Source organism: Telmatherina bonti, assembly GCF_933228915.1.
Source record: "Telmatherina bonti genome assembly, chromosome: 23".
Lineage (NCBI taxonomy): Eukaryota > Metazoa > Chordata > Actinopteri > Atheriniformes > Telmatherinidae > Telmatherina > Telmatherina bonti.
This window is the reverse complement of record NC_136632.1, coordinates 9,032,609-9,049,346: the sequence shown is the minus strand read 5'-3', so window position 1 is coordinate 9,049,346 and position 16,738 is coordinate 9,032,609. Positions and strand designations below refer to the sequence as shown.

General features: G+C 39.3%; 1 protein-coding gene across 1 annotated transcript; it reads left to right on the top strand.

Annotated features, from left to right (window-relative positions):
• Nucleotides 1–1,174: 1,174 nt before the first annotated feature.
• On the top strand, nt 1,175–16,465 carry cracr2ab (calcium release activated channel regulator 2Ab; the record flags this gene model as incomplete). Its single annotated transcript, XM_079263205.1, has 17 exons — nt 1,175–1,327; nt 2,221–2,332; nt 4,738–4,927; nt 5,060–5,206; nt 7,075–7,165; nt 7,428–7,523; nt 11,798–11,985; nt 12,960–13,031; nt 13,212–13,260; nt 13,351–13,433; nt 13,694–14,366; nt 14,462–14,600; nt 14,996–15,077; nt 15,589–15,703; nt 15,901–16,002; nt 16,189–16,265; nt 16,378–16,465. 17 exons carry the CDS (start codon nt 1,175–1,177, stop codon nt 16,463–16,465), a joined length of 2,457 nt encoding a protein of 818 aa, XP_079119331.1.
• Nucleotides 16,466–16,738: the final 273 nt, after the last annotated feature.

The following is a 16,738-nucleotide window of genomic DNA, read 5'->3' as shown; positions in this document are numbered from 1 at the left end:
CTTGCTTGTTCGACATTACTAAAAAATCAGTAAATTTCTGCTGCATTTCTTTTATCTTGCATCATCCTTTTTATTTTTAATTAAACTGTTGTAATACACATTAACATCCAGGACACAAGCCTCTCGTCTGCTGTCATTGTACCCATTGCCCACGTACAGCCAGCATACTTCGCTCTCCAGCTCTTGGTGTGTGAGCTATGGGTGGGCCCTGACTGAAAAGCCTCAGGCCGCTTCCTCATGACATCACATGGTTGCAGAATGACTGTAGAGCGCTGATCTGTGTGGCAAGACTTCCTAAACACTTGAGTGCCGTCAGACACACACAGAAGAGGAAGGCTTTGTATTCCGGTGCATATTGTGTTGAAAAGGTAAGCCTTTATGTTCTTTGTTTTTAGTTGGTTCAAAGAGTTTGTGGGTAATTTTACAGCTAAAAAAAAAAAATTCTAGTTAACTTTCCTTTTGGTTATAACTTTTTGATCTGTATTTCAGAAACAAAACTTCATTGTGCACATAAAAAAGCATCAATATAGGATGTATGTTATGTTTTCAGCCACTATTTTGAGCCAAAACAAGTAAAGCAGCATTTTAATTTAAAAATAAACAAAAAAAATCACACATTTTACTTGAAGCCAAGTTAGCTACAGATTTAGACTAAAACAAAACCACAGTCCAGTTCTTCACACTGCAAGGAAGACAAACTCTGCAGCATGAACTTGTGATAAAATAGAGGTGCTCCATCTGCCTGGTAGGAATGGCTACTCGGGTCTTGCAGGCATTATGCCGTCATGTGTTCTGCATGGCAAGGTATTAAGATAATCCTTCATGCTGTGTTGATGTGCTTTTTGTGAGTCGCTTGTTCCTGGCTTACTAGAATAAGGAAGTACTGTATAGCTGTAACAAGTGTGGCCCTGTTGCATTAACATTTATGTAATCGCTTTTATTCTTTAGTTTTCTTTACCTTTTTTTGTGCTTTTTTTCCCCATTACAGACACTTCCAGCCTGGTCATTCATCAGCCGCAAAGTTCTTACTGATCTCATCATCTGATGCTGACTGCCAGGGCCCCAGACGGCGGCCTACAAGGCCAGTGAGGAGGATATTACTCTTGACTGCCACTGATGTACATGCTACTTAACACACACTGTAACTCAAGTGTCCTGTAAGAGCGTGCCAGTCATGGAGGAGGACGGCAGGGTGAACGGCTTTGGACTGAACCCAGGAAGGAGAGGATCGGACTGGGGTCACATCACCCTGCTGGACAAGACCAAGGAGTTCTTCCAGACCTGTGATGTGGAAGGAAAAGGCTTCATTACCCGCACTGATATGAGGGTTAGAGATGGAGAATGTGTGTGTTTGGTTTCAGACATGGAGGGGTTATGTTTTAGAAAGAAAAAAATAATTAAACGTGCACATTTCTGGAAATCCAAGCAGATTATTTGATGAATAGATATAATGAAACTCTGGTGTCAGGGCTGGAAATTAGGCTGAAACTTCCACATTTTGCCTTTAAAATGCATCAGATAGATGAATGAAACTTGCTATGACCTTCCCAACCAGTCACACCATTAATAGAGACATCTGTGATATTTCCTTAATAGCATGTATAGAGGTTGTTTTTCCTCTCATTCTTTAATGTGTCTGAAAAAAAGTCAGGACGATCTGTGAATGCATTAATCCTCTGCTGAGAACAAAAGGTCACAAGTACAGGCTTTTACCAGGGGCACAATTTAGTGTCCCGTTTATGCTTTAATAATGGCAGATAGCAGGTGGAAATACTTAAAAGTCTTCATTCTCTCTTAGCACTGCGCTCCGTTTCATATTTTCCCTCCATTTTTTGTTTTTGTTAAAGAAACTTTTTGTCCCCTTACTGCACCTCAGTAGACTTGAGAAATGCATGCTACTCCCCTAAGATCCACATACATCCAGATTTCCAAGGCTGAAGTAAAAAACACAGGAACAATTCACTCAGCGCTCTAATGCATTAAGCATGTCTAAGCCGTGTTGACAGATAATTGTGCCTGGACTCTTAAAAGCTTTGTGATTTCTAAGAACGCTGCTGTACAGACCCACATGCAAAAGCTGTGTTTTTAACTACAAGGCCAGATGCAATGTAAGGAGCTCTAAATCTGACTTAACTCCATTCCCAGTCAGCATGTTTTGTTAGCTAATAATTCAAGTTCAGCATTCTGAGGTCTTGTCTTTTCATCTTGTTTGCTTGACAGAGGCTTCACAGAGAGCTGCCTCTGTCTGCAGAGGAACTGGAGGATGTGTTTGATTCCCTGGATACAGACCACGCTGGTTACCTCACGCTGGAGGCCTTTTCCTCTAGATTCAGTAGGTTTCCTGTCATCAGCAGCCATTTCTTTCTCCTGAAATCAATTTGTCTTTCATACACTAAGCAGATAAACTAAAATGTGGTGCCAAGTTTAAAAAAAAAATTATGTCTGATGGTTATTTTTCATGGAAAATATGCATAACAATTCATTAGCTTAATGTTTGAAGCATTTAAATGCTTAGATGTGAACTCACAAAAATTAAGCCGAACTTGGATTATTTCTACAAATTTGCTAAAACATTTCTTGCAACCAAAACACAAACTCTAAGCCACTCTTGTTTGCGCTTTAAATGCAATTTGCAAACATCTAATGAACTTCTAAGGCAGCAAAGATGTTACTTGATCACTTGTTTCTACATTTCAAGGCTAAACATGGTGAAAACTCAAAGATTTAAGCATAGATGCAACTTGACAAGTTGAAAACTACAGAAAGCAAGGGGGGCCAGGTTTAGTTTTTAAGGTAAAACGGTTAATTAAATGAAATAATACGAACACCATGAGCAGCTTTACTTAAAACATCATGAACATTGTTTTCCCAAAGCTATGTCCATATCTACAGTTTTATCAATTTGAAAAACTGACACAATAGAGCCTTTTCTTGTTTAGAGCTCAGGAAAGTCTGTCAGCAAGCTGGAGCAGAGAGACACTTCCATGCTTTACCTTCCCGTTATAGATTCTCACCAAGTAAATCAGGTGCTTGTCTCATTTTCAGATCACATCAATCTGCTGATCTTTAGAAAAAGCTTGTGTCTTGTGATAACCAGTTACTGTCGGCAGGTATTGTAAGGAGTTACTGCGAGGACCCGGACGTTCAGCCACACACAAAGGAGCTGTGAACTAAAACCAGTTTATATCGAGGAAAGGATGAGGCTAAGGACCAGAGGATCAATCCAGGGACATGAGCAGTTGCAAGAGTCCTGGTTCTAGAGACGAGGTCGGGAGGGAGGCATGAGGTCCAGATTATACTGTAGATGAAGTACTTAACCAGGATGATGGGCAAGGCTCAGGGGTCCAGAGACAAGGCAAGGGTCTGTGTCCAGAAAATCCAAGAGGCAATAGATGTCCATCATGGGAGAGGAATCCAGGGCCGTGAAGAAGTGGGTCAGCAACAGGAGATGATCCATAGACCGCTGGACAACAAGAAGACATTGGTCTGATGATTATCTGGCAGAGGGAAAGAGACTGGAGAGTGTTTAAGTTGGCTGGGAGTCATGACAAAACAGGCAGAAGACCAGGTGAACTGAATGAGACTGATGAGCACAGCAGAGGAAATCCCCAGGTGGACTGAGTTCCACCTGATGAGTGGCGGCAGATCAGGGAAGAAAAACATGACGGGTATCTCGTGAAAAAAACTCAAAGCTGATTTCTTAAGATGAGTAAATAAAGTAAATTATCATGTGAAAACTGCTTTCATCGTTTTCTGATAAGAGAATAATTAATAAATCATTTATAAAGTAAACGATTGCAGGCTTCGCCTCTCTGTTTCCATAAAATAAGACTTTCTTTGTTACAGTTCAGGAAGCAAACTGAAAGACACGCATGCCTGGATGTGCTGTTGTAGATTAATGCCATGTGACAAAGAAATTAAAATGATGCCATAACACATAAACTGCTCATTTATAAGCTCACATTTTGTGTTCTTGCGAAAACAAGGCTCTGTCTTATGATAACAACTCATGCTTGGTGGTTATTTAAAAAAAAAAAACACAAAAGGTAGATTTCCAAATATATTTTAAGTTGTTAAGCTTCAGTATTACAAGATAACAGACTATTTTAACACAAGATCTGGAGATATAACTGCATCAAAATAAATCATTTTAGGTACGCTCCCTTTTGGCTTCTGTACAAATCATTTAGTGTCTCCCTTAAAATTGCAACTACTGCACCGTTTATTAAAGTGATGCATCAGATAGCCGTTTCAAAAACTCACTTCAAATTTTTACATTTCACATTCAAATCCACAACAGGTGTCCATTACAATCATTTCTGCATTTGCCATGGTAACCAGTCATATCAGCCTACTGAGCAGGAAGGGGGTTTGAGGCACAGCTGAAGCACAGCAGAGAGTGATGTGAAGTGGACACGTTTAGTTTATCTTCTTTAAAGATCAATTTTTTCCCAAGTTCTGCTTTAAACAAAAGATGTCTTACTCCAGATTTAACCTCATGGCCTATAATTAGTGATTTTATTAAGGATTTTAGCCCTTTTTTTCTCCCATAATATCTAAATCAAACCCTTTCCATGTACTATTTACTATACTTTTTTTTTAAACTAAGGCAGCCATTGCTCTCTAAACCAATTTTCAGTGGCTTTTTATGACAAGATAATGCATGACAGCATGCTTTCATGGAAAATATAAATTCCAGATATTAAAAAGCTGTGCTTGCATCTCTACTTCCACCAGGTCAATTCCTGCACGGGCGCAGAATCTCTGTAACTGATGACCAAAATCCAGCCCCTGTCCCAGTTTATAAAGCAAAGGAAGCTTTTTACCAAAGACAGTGGGAAGCCAAGCTATCAGGGGTCGAAGATGAGGAGGAGAAACACTTCTGTATGCTGCTGGAAAGCCTGGGAGCCAGCAATGTGTTTGAAGAGTGAGTTAAATCACTGCAAGCGCTTTTCTTCATGTCTCTTGGCAGAGCTGCAATTCTCAACGAGCCTCTTTGTGTCCAGGTTAATTTTGCAAACCTCTCTGTTCATGACTTGTTCTTTTCCCTTCTCTCCAGTCCAGGCGAGGTGCGCAGCCTCTGGGCACAACTCCGGCGAGATGAGCCCCACCTACTGTCAAATTTTGAGGAATTTCTGGCCAGAGTGACACATCAAATCAAAGAAGCCCATCAGGAGAAGAAAGAGATGGAGAGCGCCCTTCAGAGGCATGAAACTGGGGCAAACATTCACACATGGTGTTTCACTTTTTAAAGTGTTTATGCCCATTAATATAGCCACAAATCAGTTTAATTTATAATCTGCAATCAAATGGAAAAAGAGACATTAACAAAATGTGCCACTATTGAGGCTTAATTCCTCAAGGGACTCCCACACTTGAAAACACACACTGCTTTTCAGATTCTAAGCTAATATCCATTTTGGTCAGTGGCTGCTAACCAGTTGGGGACATAATGGCAGCTCTTTGCGCTTGTGTTTATGTTATGGTCTTATGCTGGATGTATTTGTACAGCCTGAGAGTGTTTGCATGGATTTACAACAGAACAATCCCTTCATCCATCAAATAACCAGTAATCTGAACACAGACTCTGACTTGCACCATTTCTACCACTGTGGAAACCAACTAATATACCTAAAAGGACAGTAAAGTAGGAACAGTTGTGATATATTCAACATGTTGACGACTTTAGTCCCCTGACATGCAGATGAAGCCGGGGTAAAAGGAACACACAAAGCTTCAAATACAGCTAGTCTTTGTAGGGGTCTTGATCTCCCGTATTTTTTATTGCCAGTGCATTTAAACTCTGATTATAAAAAAAAAAAAAAGAATCCACCAACAAACTTCAGGCACATTTAACAATGCCAGATGATTCCCAATATGTGAAAAATGTTATACATCAAAAAATAAGAAATATGGGTATTACTTTGGTATTACAATAAGGCAGTGGCACCTAAATGGGCAAATAAAAAATAAAAAAAATCACCACACTGCATCATTATCATCATACAATTGCTGTGCAAACATAAAAAAATCTATCTTCATATCAAACCATCTTATACAATAACATGTTACCCATGCAAAATAACAAAAACAGCATTTAAAACCAAATAAAAGCATCCTACCTAGCACATGCAATGACATCCAACACACATGTTCTGCTCTCTCATCAGCATCAACATTCCTAGTACTGCAAATATATTCAACAAAACTCAGTCATTATAAAACAGGATTGTGCAGATTTGCTTATCAAATAGCATAGGATGGTTAACAATTTCTTTCCTCACCATTGGCATGTGCAATCTCCCCCTTTCAGAGTACTTCCTGGAATTACTTTCCCATGAGCACCTTAAACCAGGATATCACCTGTCCCAATACATGTATGGGCCCCCTGCTGTTCACATTCAGGATTAAACCTACAGATTTGTCTCACCAGCAATCATAGATAATGTGGATTTTGCAAACTATTTCTACACCACATATTCTGTTCTTTTCTTCCACCACCTGGTTACACAGAAAAACCTATAATCACTGGAAAGATTATGCATACTTGCAGGTACAGTATGTTTGCAGTGAACATCTTTAGCACGGTGACTCAAGTTCAGAACTCAAGATCTACTATCCTGCAACTTTAAGATGAAATCCTTCTCCTACACACCTGAATCAAAAGAATGACTCGTTAACAGGCTTCTGCAGAGCTGAATGACAAGTGGATGAGGGAATTTAGCCATGTGATTCAGGTGTTTTGGAGAAGGAATGCATATAAAAGTGCAGGAAAGTAAAGCTCCTGGACCCCTGATCTATTATATCCTGCATGTTCCTGAACCTCACTAATTGGCTGTTTGGGTCGTAACAATTGTCAGAGGGGATGTAAATACCAAAGACCCACAGTAGTATGAAAATTAAGCTCAGTTGCAGGTTGGCATGCATGTTGAATATTTGTAAGTAATTAGCAATGCTTAGAGAAGGAATATTACAACCTTAAGCTGAATGGAAACAGCAGTTCTGCTTGTAGATATGGATGTGTTTCATACAGCATGCCTTTCATGGATTCACCCGCGTGTTGTGTCGTTGCAGGAAGGCTGCAACGCATGACAGCGAGATCCGACATTTATACGAGGAAATGGAAGCGCAGATCAAAAATGAGAAAGACAGGCTGCTGCTGAAGGTACAAGAGGTCAAGCATACACAAAGCCAAACTCTGCTTTTTTCACAAGATGTAAGAAACATTATGTAATTAAACATGAATATTACACAAGATTGCTCCACTCATATTCCTCCTTTTGGGACTTTTAGTGGTGTCCTGTGATGTCTGGCATGTGGATAACTTGAGGGGAGCTTACAATTAACAGAATTAAGAGGCAATCTAAACTCAGTAATGTGTCACTTTTTACCCTGTGATCTTTAATCCTCTCTGATTTGGCATGCAGGACTCAGAGCGCCTTCAGTTGCGCAGCCAGGATCTGGAGCACCAACTGCTGTCAAAGGAGAAAGAGCTGGAACACCTTTTCCAGAAGCAGAAACGGGTAAGTTTCCAAAGGTATCCTCAAGGTATCCTAGTTTTCACAAAAAAGTGGGTTTTAAATGCTGTTTTTTAATTTTGCATGGGTAACATGTGGTGGCGTAGTGGTAAAATGAATTGCTCGTCATTCAGAAGGGTGTTTGTTCAATTCCAACTACCAGATCTTGATAAATAATGTCAGATGATTATGCTTCTTCACCTAATACTTATGCTGAGAAGAGCAAGCTAATCTTTTGTGCTACTTCACCTATTGAAATATTCAGCTCTTCTGCTGATGACACACTGCTGGAACTTTCAAAAAAGCATTCCTATCCCTATGGTTAAAAAAAGTTTTCATGCTTCTGCCAGGCTGCAGCTGAGAGCTGTGCTAGTGTAGTGGTTAATTGAAAAAGCTCTTTTTCAGATGTTCATGAGTTCAAATCCTGATGCATTGCCTTGATAAGTCAAGTTGGATGGTTGCGCTTCTCCTTCAAATGGTTATGCAATTGCATATCAATTATTCAGCATAAAATGGCATTCTAATCCAGTATTGAACATTGTGGGTCATGATGGTATGCCAGTTGTTGCACACAGAGTGCTTAAGCTGTGTAGTTAAAGTGTGGATGATCTGCACAAAAAAAATGTCTATCTTGAGAAGTTGCACAATTAATATAAAGTGTGTATTTCAAGTATAAAAAAAACAAACTGTGGAGCAACGACATTTCAATATTTAATTTTTGTTGTTAAAATGCTTCAAATGAAACAAAGTTGTTCGTTTTGAATAATAAAGTCTTTAACTGATTACACAAGAAATTTTAAATGATTTTCTGCAATAATTTTTGCAGTTTAACTACTTATTTTAGTTAGTTTTAAATAGTTTGTAAAAACATCTTTAGCTTCTTGACACCAGTTCAACCTTTCACATATTTTTGCAATTCGGCTGATTACACACTGGTTGCAAAGGCATTCCCATCCCAATGGCAAAAAATATTAACACTCCTGCCAAGGCGCGAGATACAACTGTTGTGATGTAGTGGTAAAATGAATTGCCTTTCATTCAGAATATTGTTGGTTCAAATCCAGCTGCCGGGTCTAATGCTGACAAAAGCAAGCTAATAAATCATTTGTGCTACTTCACCAATTTAAATCTTCTTCTGCTGATTACACATTGCTGGAACTTTCAAAAAAGCATTCTTAGCCCATTAGTAAAAAAAAAAAAAAAAATGTTCTCGCTTCTGCCAGGCTGCAGCTGAGAGCTCTGCTGGTGTAGTGGTTAAATGAAATAGCTCTTGTCCAGATGTTCATGTGTTCAAATCCCAATGTGGTACCTTGATAAGTAAGTGGATTATTGTGCTTCTTCTCCAAATGGTTATGCACTTGCATGTCAATCAAAGCTGTTCTTCATTTGAAGAACACTCACTTGTTTTCAGTAACCCACCTGTTTTTATCAGCACTATTTATAGGCCACCAAATCCTCCCTCATGTTTTATTAAAGAATTTTCTTATTTCATATCAGCCATACATCCTAAATATAATATGATTTTAATAACTGGTGATTTTAACCTTCACATTGATAACAGTGGTGATCCCTATGCCAGAGAATTTTTAAACATTTTAAACAGTATGGGTTTTAAACAGCATGTTACACAGCCTACCCACAACAGAGGACACACCCTGGATTTGGTCATAATTTATGGCCTGACCACTGGTGTGTCCTCTGTTGTTGACCTGGCTGTGTCAGACCACGACTGTGTGTTTTTTTTAACATCCCCAGCTCTATAAAACAGGATGCTTCAGTGAGGCCTGTGAGGAGGCAATACATTACTTGTGAAGTGGCTGCAAATTTTATTGATATTTTATCTGGAACTCCTGCTCAGATTTGTCCTGTATCATGTGATTTTATCGTCAACCATTTTAACAACAAATTAAAGTCAGCAATTAACTCAGCAGTTCCGGTTAAAACAAAAATATTAAGAACTAAAATCAGAACACTACGGAGAAACGAGGAAATAAAAGAGTTAAAGAGAAGCTGCAGGAGAGCAGAGAGGAAATGGAGGAAAACAAAACTAACAATCCATCATGACATTTTAAAGGAACAACTCAAAATTTATAATAACAAAATCAAACTGGAAAGAACACTATTTCTCAAACCTCATCACAGATAATGAAAATAATCAAAAATTTCTTTTTAAAACCATTGATATTTTAATGAACACAGATAGTAACAAGTCCTCCATGGAGCCATCAGACGCTGCATGTGAGGATTTTACTGACCACTTTAGAAGTAAGATAAAATGCTATTAGATCCAATCTTTTATCTTAGCATAATGTTGATCTTAACGGATCTGAATCATTGTTTTTATCTGAGGAAACACTGGAGAGTTTTGTTGTGGTTGATGCAAAGATGCTTGGTCGCGTTTTCTCCCAGCTAAATCCAACAACCTGCCTTTTAGACCTGATTTCCTCATCGCTTTTAAAAACTTTTTATGGTTTCTTTGAGTGTGAGTTTTTAGACATAGTAAACTACTCTCTTCAGATGGGTGTCTTCCCTTCTGCTTTTAAAACGGCGGTGGTAAGGCCCCTTCTGAAGAAGAGTGGCTTAGATCCAAACATGGTTGATAATTACCAACCTGAATCCAACTTACCGTTTTTCAGTAAAATAATAGAAAATGCTGTTTTTGCTCAATTACACGAGTTTTTCAATGAACACAACAATTCAGAAAAATACCAACCTGGTTTTGGGACTAACCACAGTACGGAGACGGCCCTCTTAAAGATTGTTAGTGACCTCAGATCTAGCCTGGACTCATAGAGACTTTCTGTTCTTGTTCTACTGGATCTTAGTACCGCATTTGATACAGTAGATCATCAGATTTTATTAAACAGACTCAGAAGTCTGGTGGGCCTCTCAGATACTGCTCTTACAACATACTAAAAATTTTTTGTTCGTATGGATACATGCTCCTCAGGAACCTATGAAATAAAATGTGGGGTTCCCCAAGGATCAATTATAGGCCCGTTACTTTTTAACTTGTATATATTACCACCTGATGACTTGGAGCCACTTAATGTTCTTTCAAACTGTATTTCAGACATAAAGTCATGGATGGTAGAGAACTTTTTTCAACTCAACCAGGACAAAACTGAAGTTTTAATTTTCAGTCCTGAAGGCAAGCGAGAGATCCTTTTTTTATCAAAATTACAACATTTTAATCCCTCCCAGTGTGTGAGAAATCTGGGTGTTCTTCTTGACTCTGAGCTGGATTTTATTCCACACATAAATGTAACAAAAACAGGTTTTTATCATCTAAAAAACATCGCCAGAGTTTGTTATGTGATAGTATGTGTTATGTGATAACAGCAAAATATCTAGTTTAGAAGGTTTTTTGTGACTCCTTTGTCTGGGTCTGATTTGGGTTCATACAAGAGTAGCACAATTGTATGGTTATGGATTGGTGCATCAATGAGAATATTAATACCATCAATGCCAACATTGTTATCTTAGATGATACTAACATGATAAGATTGATACTTCAGTCCTCTGAGGGACCTAAGCAGAAGCTTCAGGGACAAGAGGCTTTTAAAGGCTGCTAATAAAAGCTCATAACTGCTTCAAAAATGAATTGTCATAAAAATTATTTAGAGCACTGATAATAGATTTTACTCATTCACTGTGCTCCCTCACATGAAAGTCAAGATCATTGGTGATACTGACCTTGTATTTACTTGGTATTGGATTGCAACCCATTTTAAAGCATTTCAGCATTTGATCAACACATTGTGTTTCTGCCCTGAAAGAGACACAATAGAAATAGTCATGTGTTCTTTTTTTTTAAACTAAGTTAGCTAAATAACAATATTAAACTGTGAATGGTGTGAGTTTGTGTAAAATATGAAATGGTTTTCCATGAAAATGTCCACTTAACTGTGGAAAGGTAGGCTTGTGCGTTGCTGGTAGTGGATTCAAGCCATGCCAATTTTATTTATAAAACAGTCTCCGACAGCTACTGGTGAACAAAGTGCTGAATATAAAACAATTAAAATATTAAAACATAAAAAAAGATAAAACAATAAAATATAAAACAATAACACCAGTAAAAACAATACAAGCAATAAAAGCAAACTTATTCTAGGTAAAATGCCAATCGATATAGGTGGGTCTGTTTTGGGTTTATACAAGAGTAGCATCTGGTGGTCATTTGAATGCAATTATGCCCTTCGGTTTCCATTTCTAATCTCTTCCAAGCACACTCACCAAGCATTAGTGTATTTTTAGTCTTGTGTCTTATCCCTCTGCAGTTGGAGCTCCAGTGTCATGAGCTGAGCAGTGAGAAGCAGGAGAGCCATGTAGAGAACGTCAAGCTGAAAATGACCAATGATGAGCTGTCTAAAGCACTGGAGAGCACCAGCCAGGACCTGGCTGTGGCCCAGGAGCAGCTAGCTATGCTGCAGGAACAGGCTGCCCGGCTACAGCAGGAGAAAGAGATGTGAGTAGATGCATTCTGAATACATTAATAATGTTGTGTAGCTTCAACTTTGGCATCACTGACAGCATTTAATTACACAGATAAAAACATTTTAAGATCAAGCATTCCAGCGTGTCCACTGCATGTGTCACAATCTACTGTGGTGTTTCACAGGGTTCTGGACTGGGACCAGTTCTGTTTTTTGGGTTGGTTTTGTTTACATGCTTCCTTTGGACAGTATAATCAGAAAGCACACAGAACAAGACTGATATAAATCATGATATTTACTGATTTTGAGGCTTGTTATACAGACATAAAGGCCTGGATGAGCCTTCATTTTCAACCTTTGACCTCAGGCCAAACTGGGGTCTTTTTTTTTTTTTTTTTTTTTTTACTGTAAAACATGCAGAGATTTACCATCTTACCAAATAGGCACTCTGGATATCATAACCTTAGATTTCAAGAATTTTGTGAGAATTTATTATAAAAATTACAATTTTATAGTACGATTCTTTCATCAGCATAGTAAGTCTAAATCAGGAAAACCAGCTTTTATGCTCCTGTCTTACAAAACTAACGTCTATACGAGGTGTAAAACTCTGACACCATGTTTTTTTTTTTTCTGTTTTTTTTTTTTGGTTTAAAAAAAAAAAAGCAAGCATAGAGCTTACATTTTAGAAAGAGGTTTTATTTCATCTATGGTACCTATCGTTTTGCATTACTTGTGTTGTTGTTGTGTTATATTTGACCTTTTTTATTTTCCCTTTGGTTTGCAAAGTGCTTCATTAAGTTTTTTCTTATCCAAATATTTTTGGTTCTATATCTACTTGAAAAACATAATGACTAGACTTGGGTGGATCTTCAGATGACACATCTCAACCTTAAACCAAGCCAGTGATGATAGTAATCGTAGTGAAACATCACAGAATGCAGGAATTGTGATTAAACAAACTAATTTTACAGCTAAATGAGTGTTTTGCACTATTCTGTTGAAGGGAAATGTACAGAATAACTGAAGGACTTCAGAGGGAGAAGCAAAGTCTCATGAAGCAACTAGACCTCCTCAGGTAAGATGATGTCATCATCATTACTGCGTAAAGCAGGCTTTGTTGTTAATTTTGATCATTTTGGCCTCTATTTCAGTACTTAACATATATAATATAATAAATTAAATATATTAACAAGACATCAGTGGTGTACATATAAACATAATAAAAGCATTCCATGTTTTTTCTCATTCTTCCTAGAGAAATGAACAAGCATTTAAAAGATGAGCGAGATATTTACTGTGGTATGGTAAGTAAAATTTACCAGATGTAAGTACGTTAAAGTGGTGTCTTTAACAGTGAAATTAAAGCTGTGCCACTCATTCTTTATCTAAACCAGCCTCGAACATCACTCAGAAAGAAGCAGAAGCAGAGGGTGGGCCTTTCTGGCTTATTTGATGACGCCAGCCAGCCAGCAAAAAGGTGATTGGTTAATAATATCTGTACCATTTCTACCAAAACTCCCCCCATTAGAATACTTCCTGTGTGGTGTTTTTTCAGTGTGATGTGAAAATCATCAAAGGAGGAAAAACAGAGGATACCTGATTGTAAACCCTGACAGAAATCAACTCAGTCCGTTTATTTTAGCTTCATAAAATCAGAAAACGGTTTGGCCTGCAGATTTTCACCTCAGTCAAATTAACTGATCTGGTATATCCTCTGTTTCTCCCCTGTTCCCAAAGAGCCCCACTGTTGGTGGACGGGTCCTTCCAGTCTCTGGAAGCCTTGCCTATAGAGCACCTTCAAATCGTGTTTGTTGCTTCCTCCTCCTGCAGTGAGGATGACACGCCCGCGCCCTCCTCCACACCGACTCTCAGCACCCTTGCATGCCAACAACGGCCTTCAGTGAAGAAGAACCTGGGCTTAGCCAATGGTAACGTCAGCCCTGCTCAACCCAAAGCGCACGATGTAAAGGCAAAGGCCAGAAAGGTGTCTGGGAAAGCGGTACCGACCAAAAGAACGGTGGTGAAAAGCAAAGAAAGATCAAAAAGAGTGGATGTTGAGAAGACAACAGGGGTAGAGGAGGAGGTTCTGGATGCGCCCCCTGATGGGTGGCCCCTTCGCCGAGTCATCTCCATCGAGGAGGATCACCTGCCGCACCTGCTTCACGGCGAACCGCAGCCCTTACTGCATCAGCTCAGCGAGGAGGACGACGAGCTGGAGGAGGAAGAAGTGGAAGCACGGAGTGATGCTGGATCTAATGTGGTCTTAACTGAAGATGCCACTCTTATTCCTCCTCCCAGACACACCTTAAAGCACACAGAGGCTCCTTCTATAAGGAGATCCCGCTCTACACGAGCAAAGAAGATCCCAGCCTCTCCAAGAGTTCAGCCTGTTGGGAAGGAGTCTCAGCAAGTGAGTCCAGACCTTCAAATGCGTTTGTGCTATTCACCAACATCAGAGGAAGCTCAGCTTTACATTAGCTTTACACTTGTTGTTTTCCTCCTCAGAAGGCAAAAGAGAGAGCACTTTTCGCTCCAGATCGTCTGTTTAAGGTGGTGCTGGTTGGAAACTCCAGCGTGGGCAAGACATCCCTGCTGCGCTCCTTCTGCGAGGGCCGTTTTCACCCGTCCACAACTGCTACTGTGGGTGAGAAGAAAGACGTTAAAACGTTGCAGTCGTGTTTATGTGCGGTAACATTAAGGGGAAAAATATGAATGGAATGCGTCTACGTTCATTGATGCTAACAAAGAAAGGTGTGTGTGGTGGGGGAGGGGGTTTGACTTAGCATCACATGAAAGGGCTTATGAAGTCATACTGCTTGTACAAGAGCCCTGGCACGCATTGTACAGGAGATGTGGAAATATTTCTTCCACTTGCTTTCATCTCTCTCGGACTCCACTAGCGCCTTGTCACCACCACAATGTTCTATTTTACACCCTATAGCAACCTTTCATGTCTCTTATTGCAATCTGCATGGCAATTTTTTTTGCATGTTCTAGATGATTTAAATGTGGAAAATGAAGAAAAAATCTCCTTCTCAGGTATTGACTACAGTGTGAAGACATTAACCCTGGACAATATGCAGATAGCCATGCAGCTTTGGGACACGGCAGGTCAAGAAAGGTGAGCTTCTTTTGAGTTTTAAAGTAATTTAATAAACTGTCAGGTGTAAAATTTCAAAATCGAAACCTTTTGTGACGATAATTAATGTCACTATTTGCAATCTGCTACATGCACAAGGGCTGATTATGCAAGGCGAAATGTGTTTTTTGCAATATTTCTACAACACCTTACACACGTGTTGTACTCAAAGTCAGTGAGTGTATTTAAAGTACCTTCAAAATGAACAAAGTGTGTTCAGTGAGAGGCTTCTTCAGGTCCAATGTCAGACTGAAAGATACAGAAGATCATTCCTGCCGGCAGCCATCAGCCTCCGGAACAAGACCTCCTCAAATTAATTATTATATTCTACAATATTGATCCCTTTGGGGATTAATAAAGTATTTTTTATTTCATTTCTCCTAGACATATAATGTTCATACGAAGCTTGATACTGAATGCAAATGCAAGAATGAGGTATTGCTCATATTTAATGGGGAAGAGTGCAGACATCAACGCCTTGTCATTGATTCAGGTACCGCAGCATAACCAAGCAGTTCTTTCGCAAGGCAGACGGCGTGGTGGTGATGTACGACGTCACGGTGGAGGAGAGCTTCAAGGATGTACAGCCCTGGCTCATCAACGTCCAGGTCGCAGGTTTAATCCATGATGCCGTACACTGTTTACTGAATGCTTCTTCGTTTTGGACTTTTTATGACTATATTAAGAATTCATGTCATTTTCTAGCTGTCAGAAGTTAAGTTGGTAATTCTGGCATTTAATCCCTCTTAATAGTAAATTGGAGCATTTCTCAGAGCGAACTAAACAAAGTCATTATTTTTCCCAGGAAGCCGCTGGCGAAGGGATACCTATTCTGCTGCTAGGTAACAAGATGGACATGGAAAGAGAGAGGAGGGTGTCATTTAAAGACGCGGAGCAGCTCGCTGTTGTGAGTTCAACTTTTATTTTCCAGGATTATTGATGTATGCGATCATAAACTAGTTTCCTTTTCTCCTTCATTTAAAGTCATTCTGCTGTAGATTCACAACCTTCTGCTCTTCTTACATAAAGATGGAACTTTTAACGAGTTTTCCATTAGACCACCTTTTTTTCCCTGACTCATCCTTCTGTGTAGGAAAGCAACGTGTTCTTTTTTGAGGTCAGCGCCTACACCGGCAAGAATGTGACAGAGTCCCTGACTCACCTGGCCAGGTACGATCCCTCTCCTCATCATGTCCTTGTGTTAAATACTAATGGAGAACAGACATACGGCTCGCTAATCATTTGATGCTCTTCTCATCTCCTTCTTTGTGTCTTTCCTCAGAGTGTTAATGGAGCAGGAGGACAGGGTGAGAGACACCACAGTCATCCTCAGCGCTCAGCCTGTGAAGAAGAAAGCCTGCTGCAAGTGAAGACACACTGACGGCAAAGGCTTAAATCTTTAAGGAATTCAAGCTGTACGCTCAATTTACTGAGTTTTAGATCTGCTTCTGATGCTGGATATGCAGTGTCTGACATAGGAAAGTAAAATAAGTAAGGACTGAAGTTAAAATCTTAACTTTTAATTTAGTCCTAGAGGGCAGTGTATACCGATGCTTCCTTAGGAAGGAATATTTCACCTTAGACTGGATTGATGAAGATTAGAGGATGTTTTCATGCATTAAAATGACAAGAGTTGCACCACT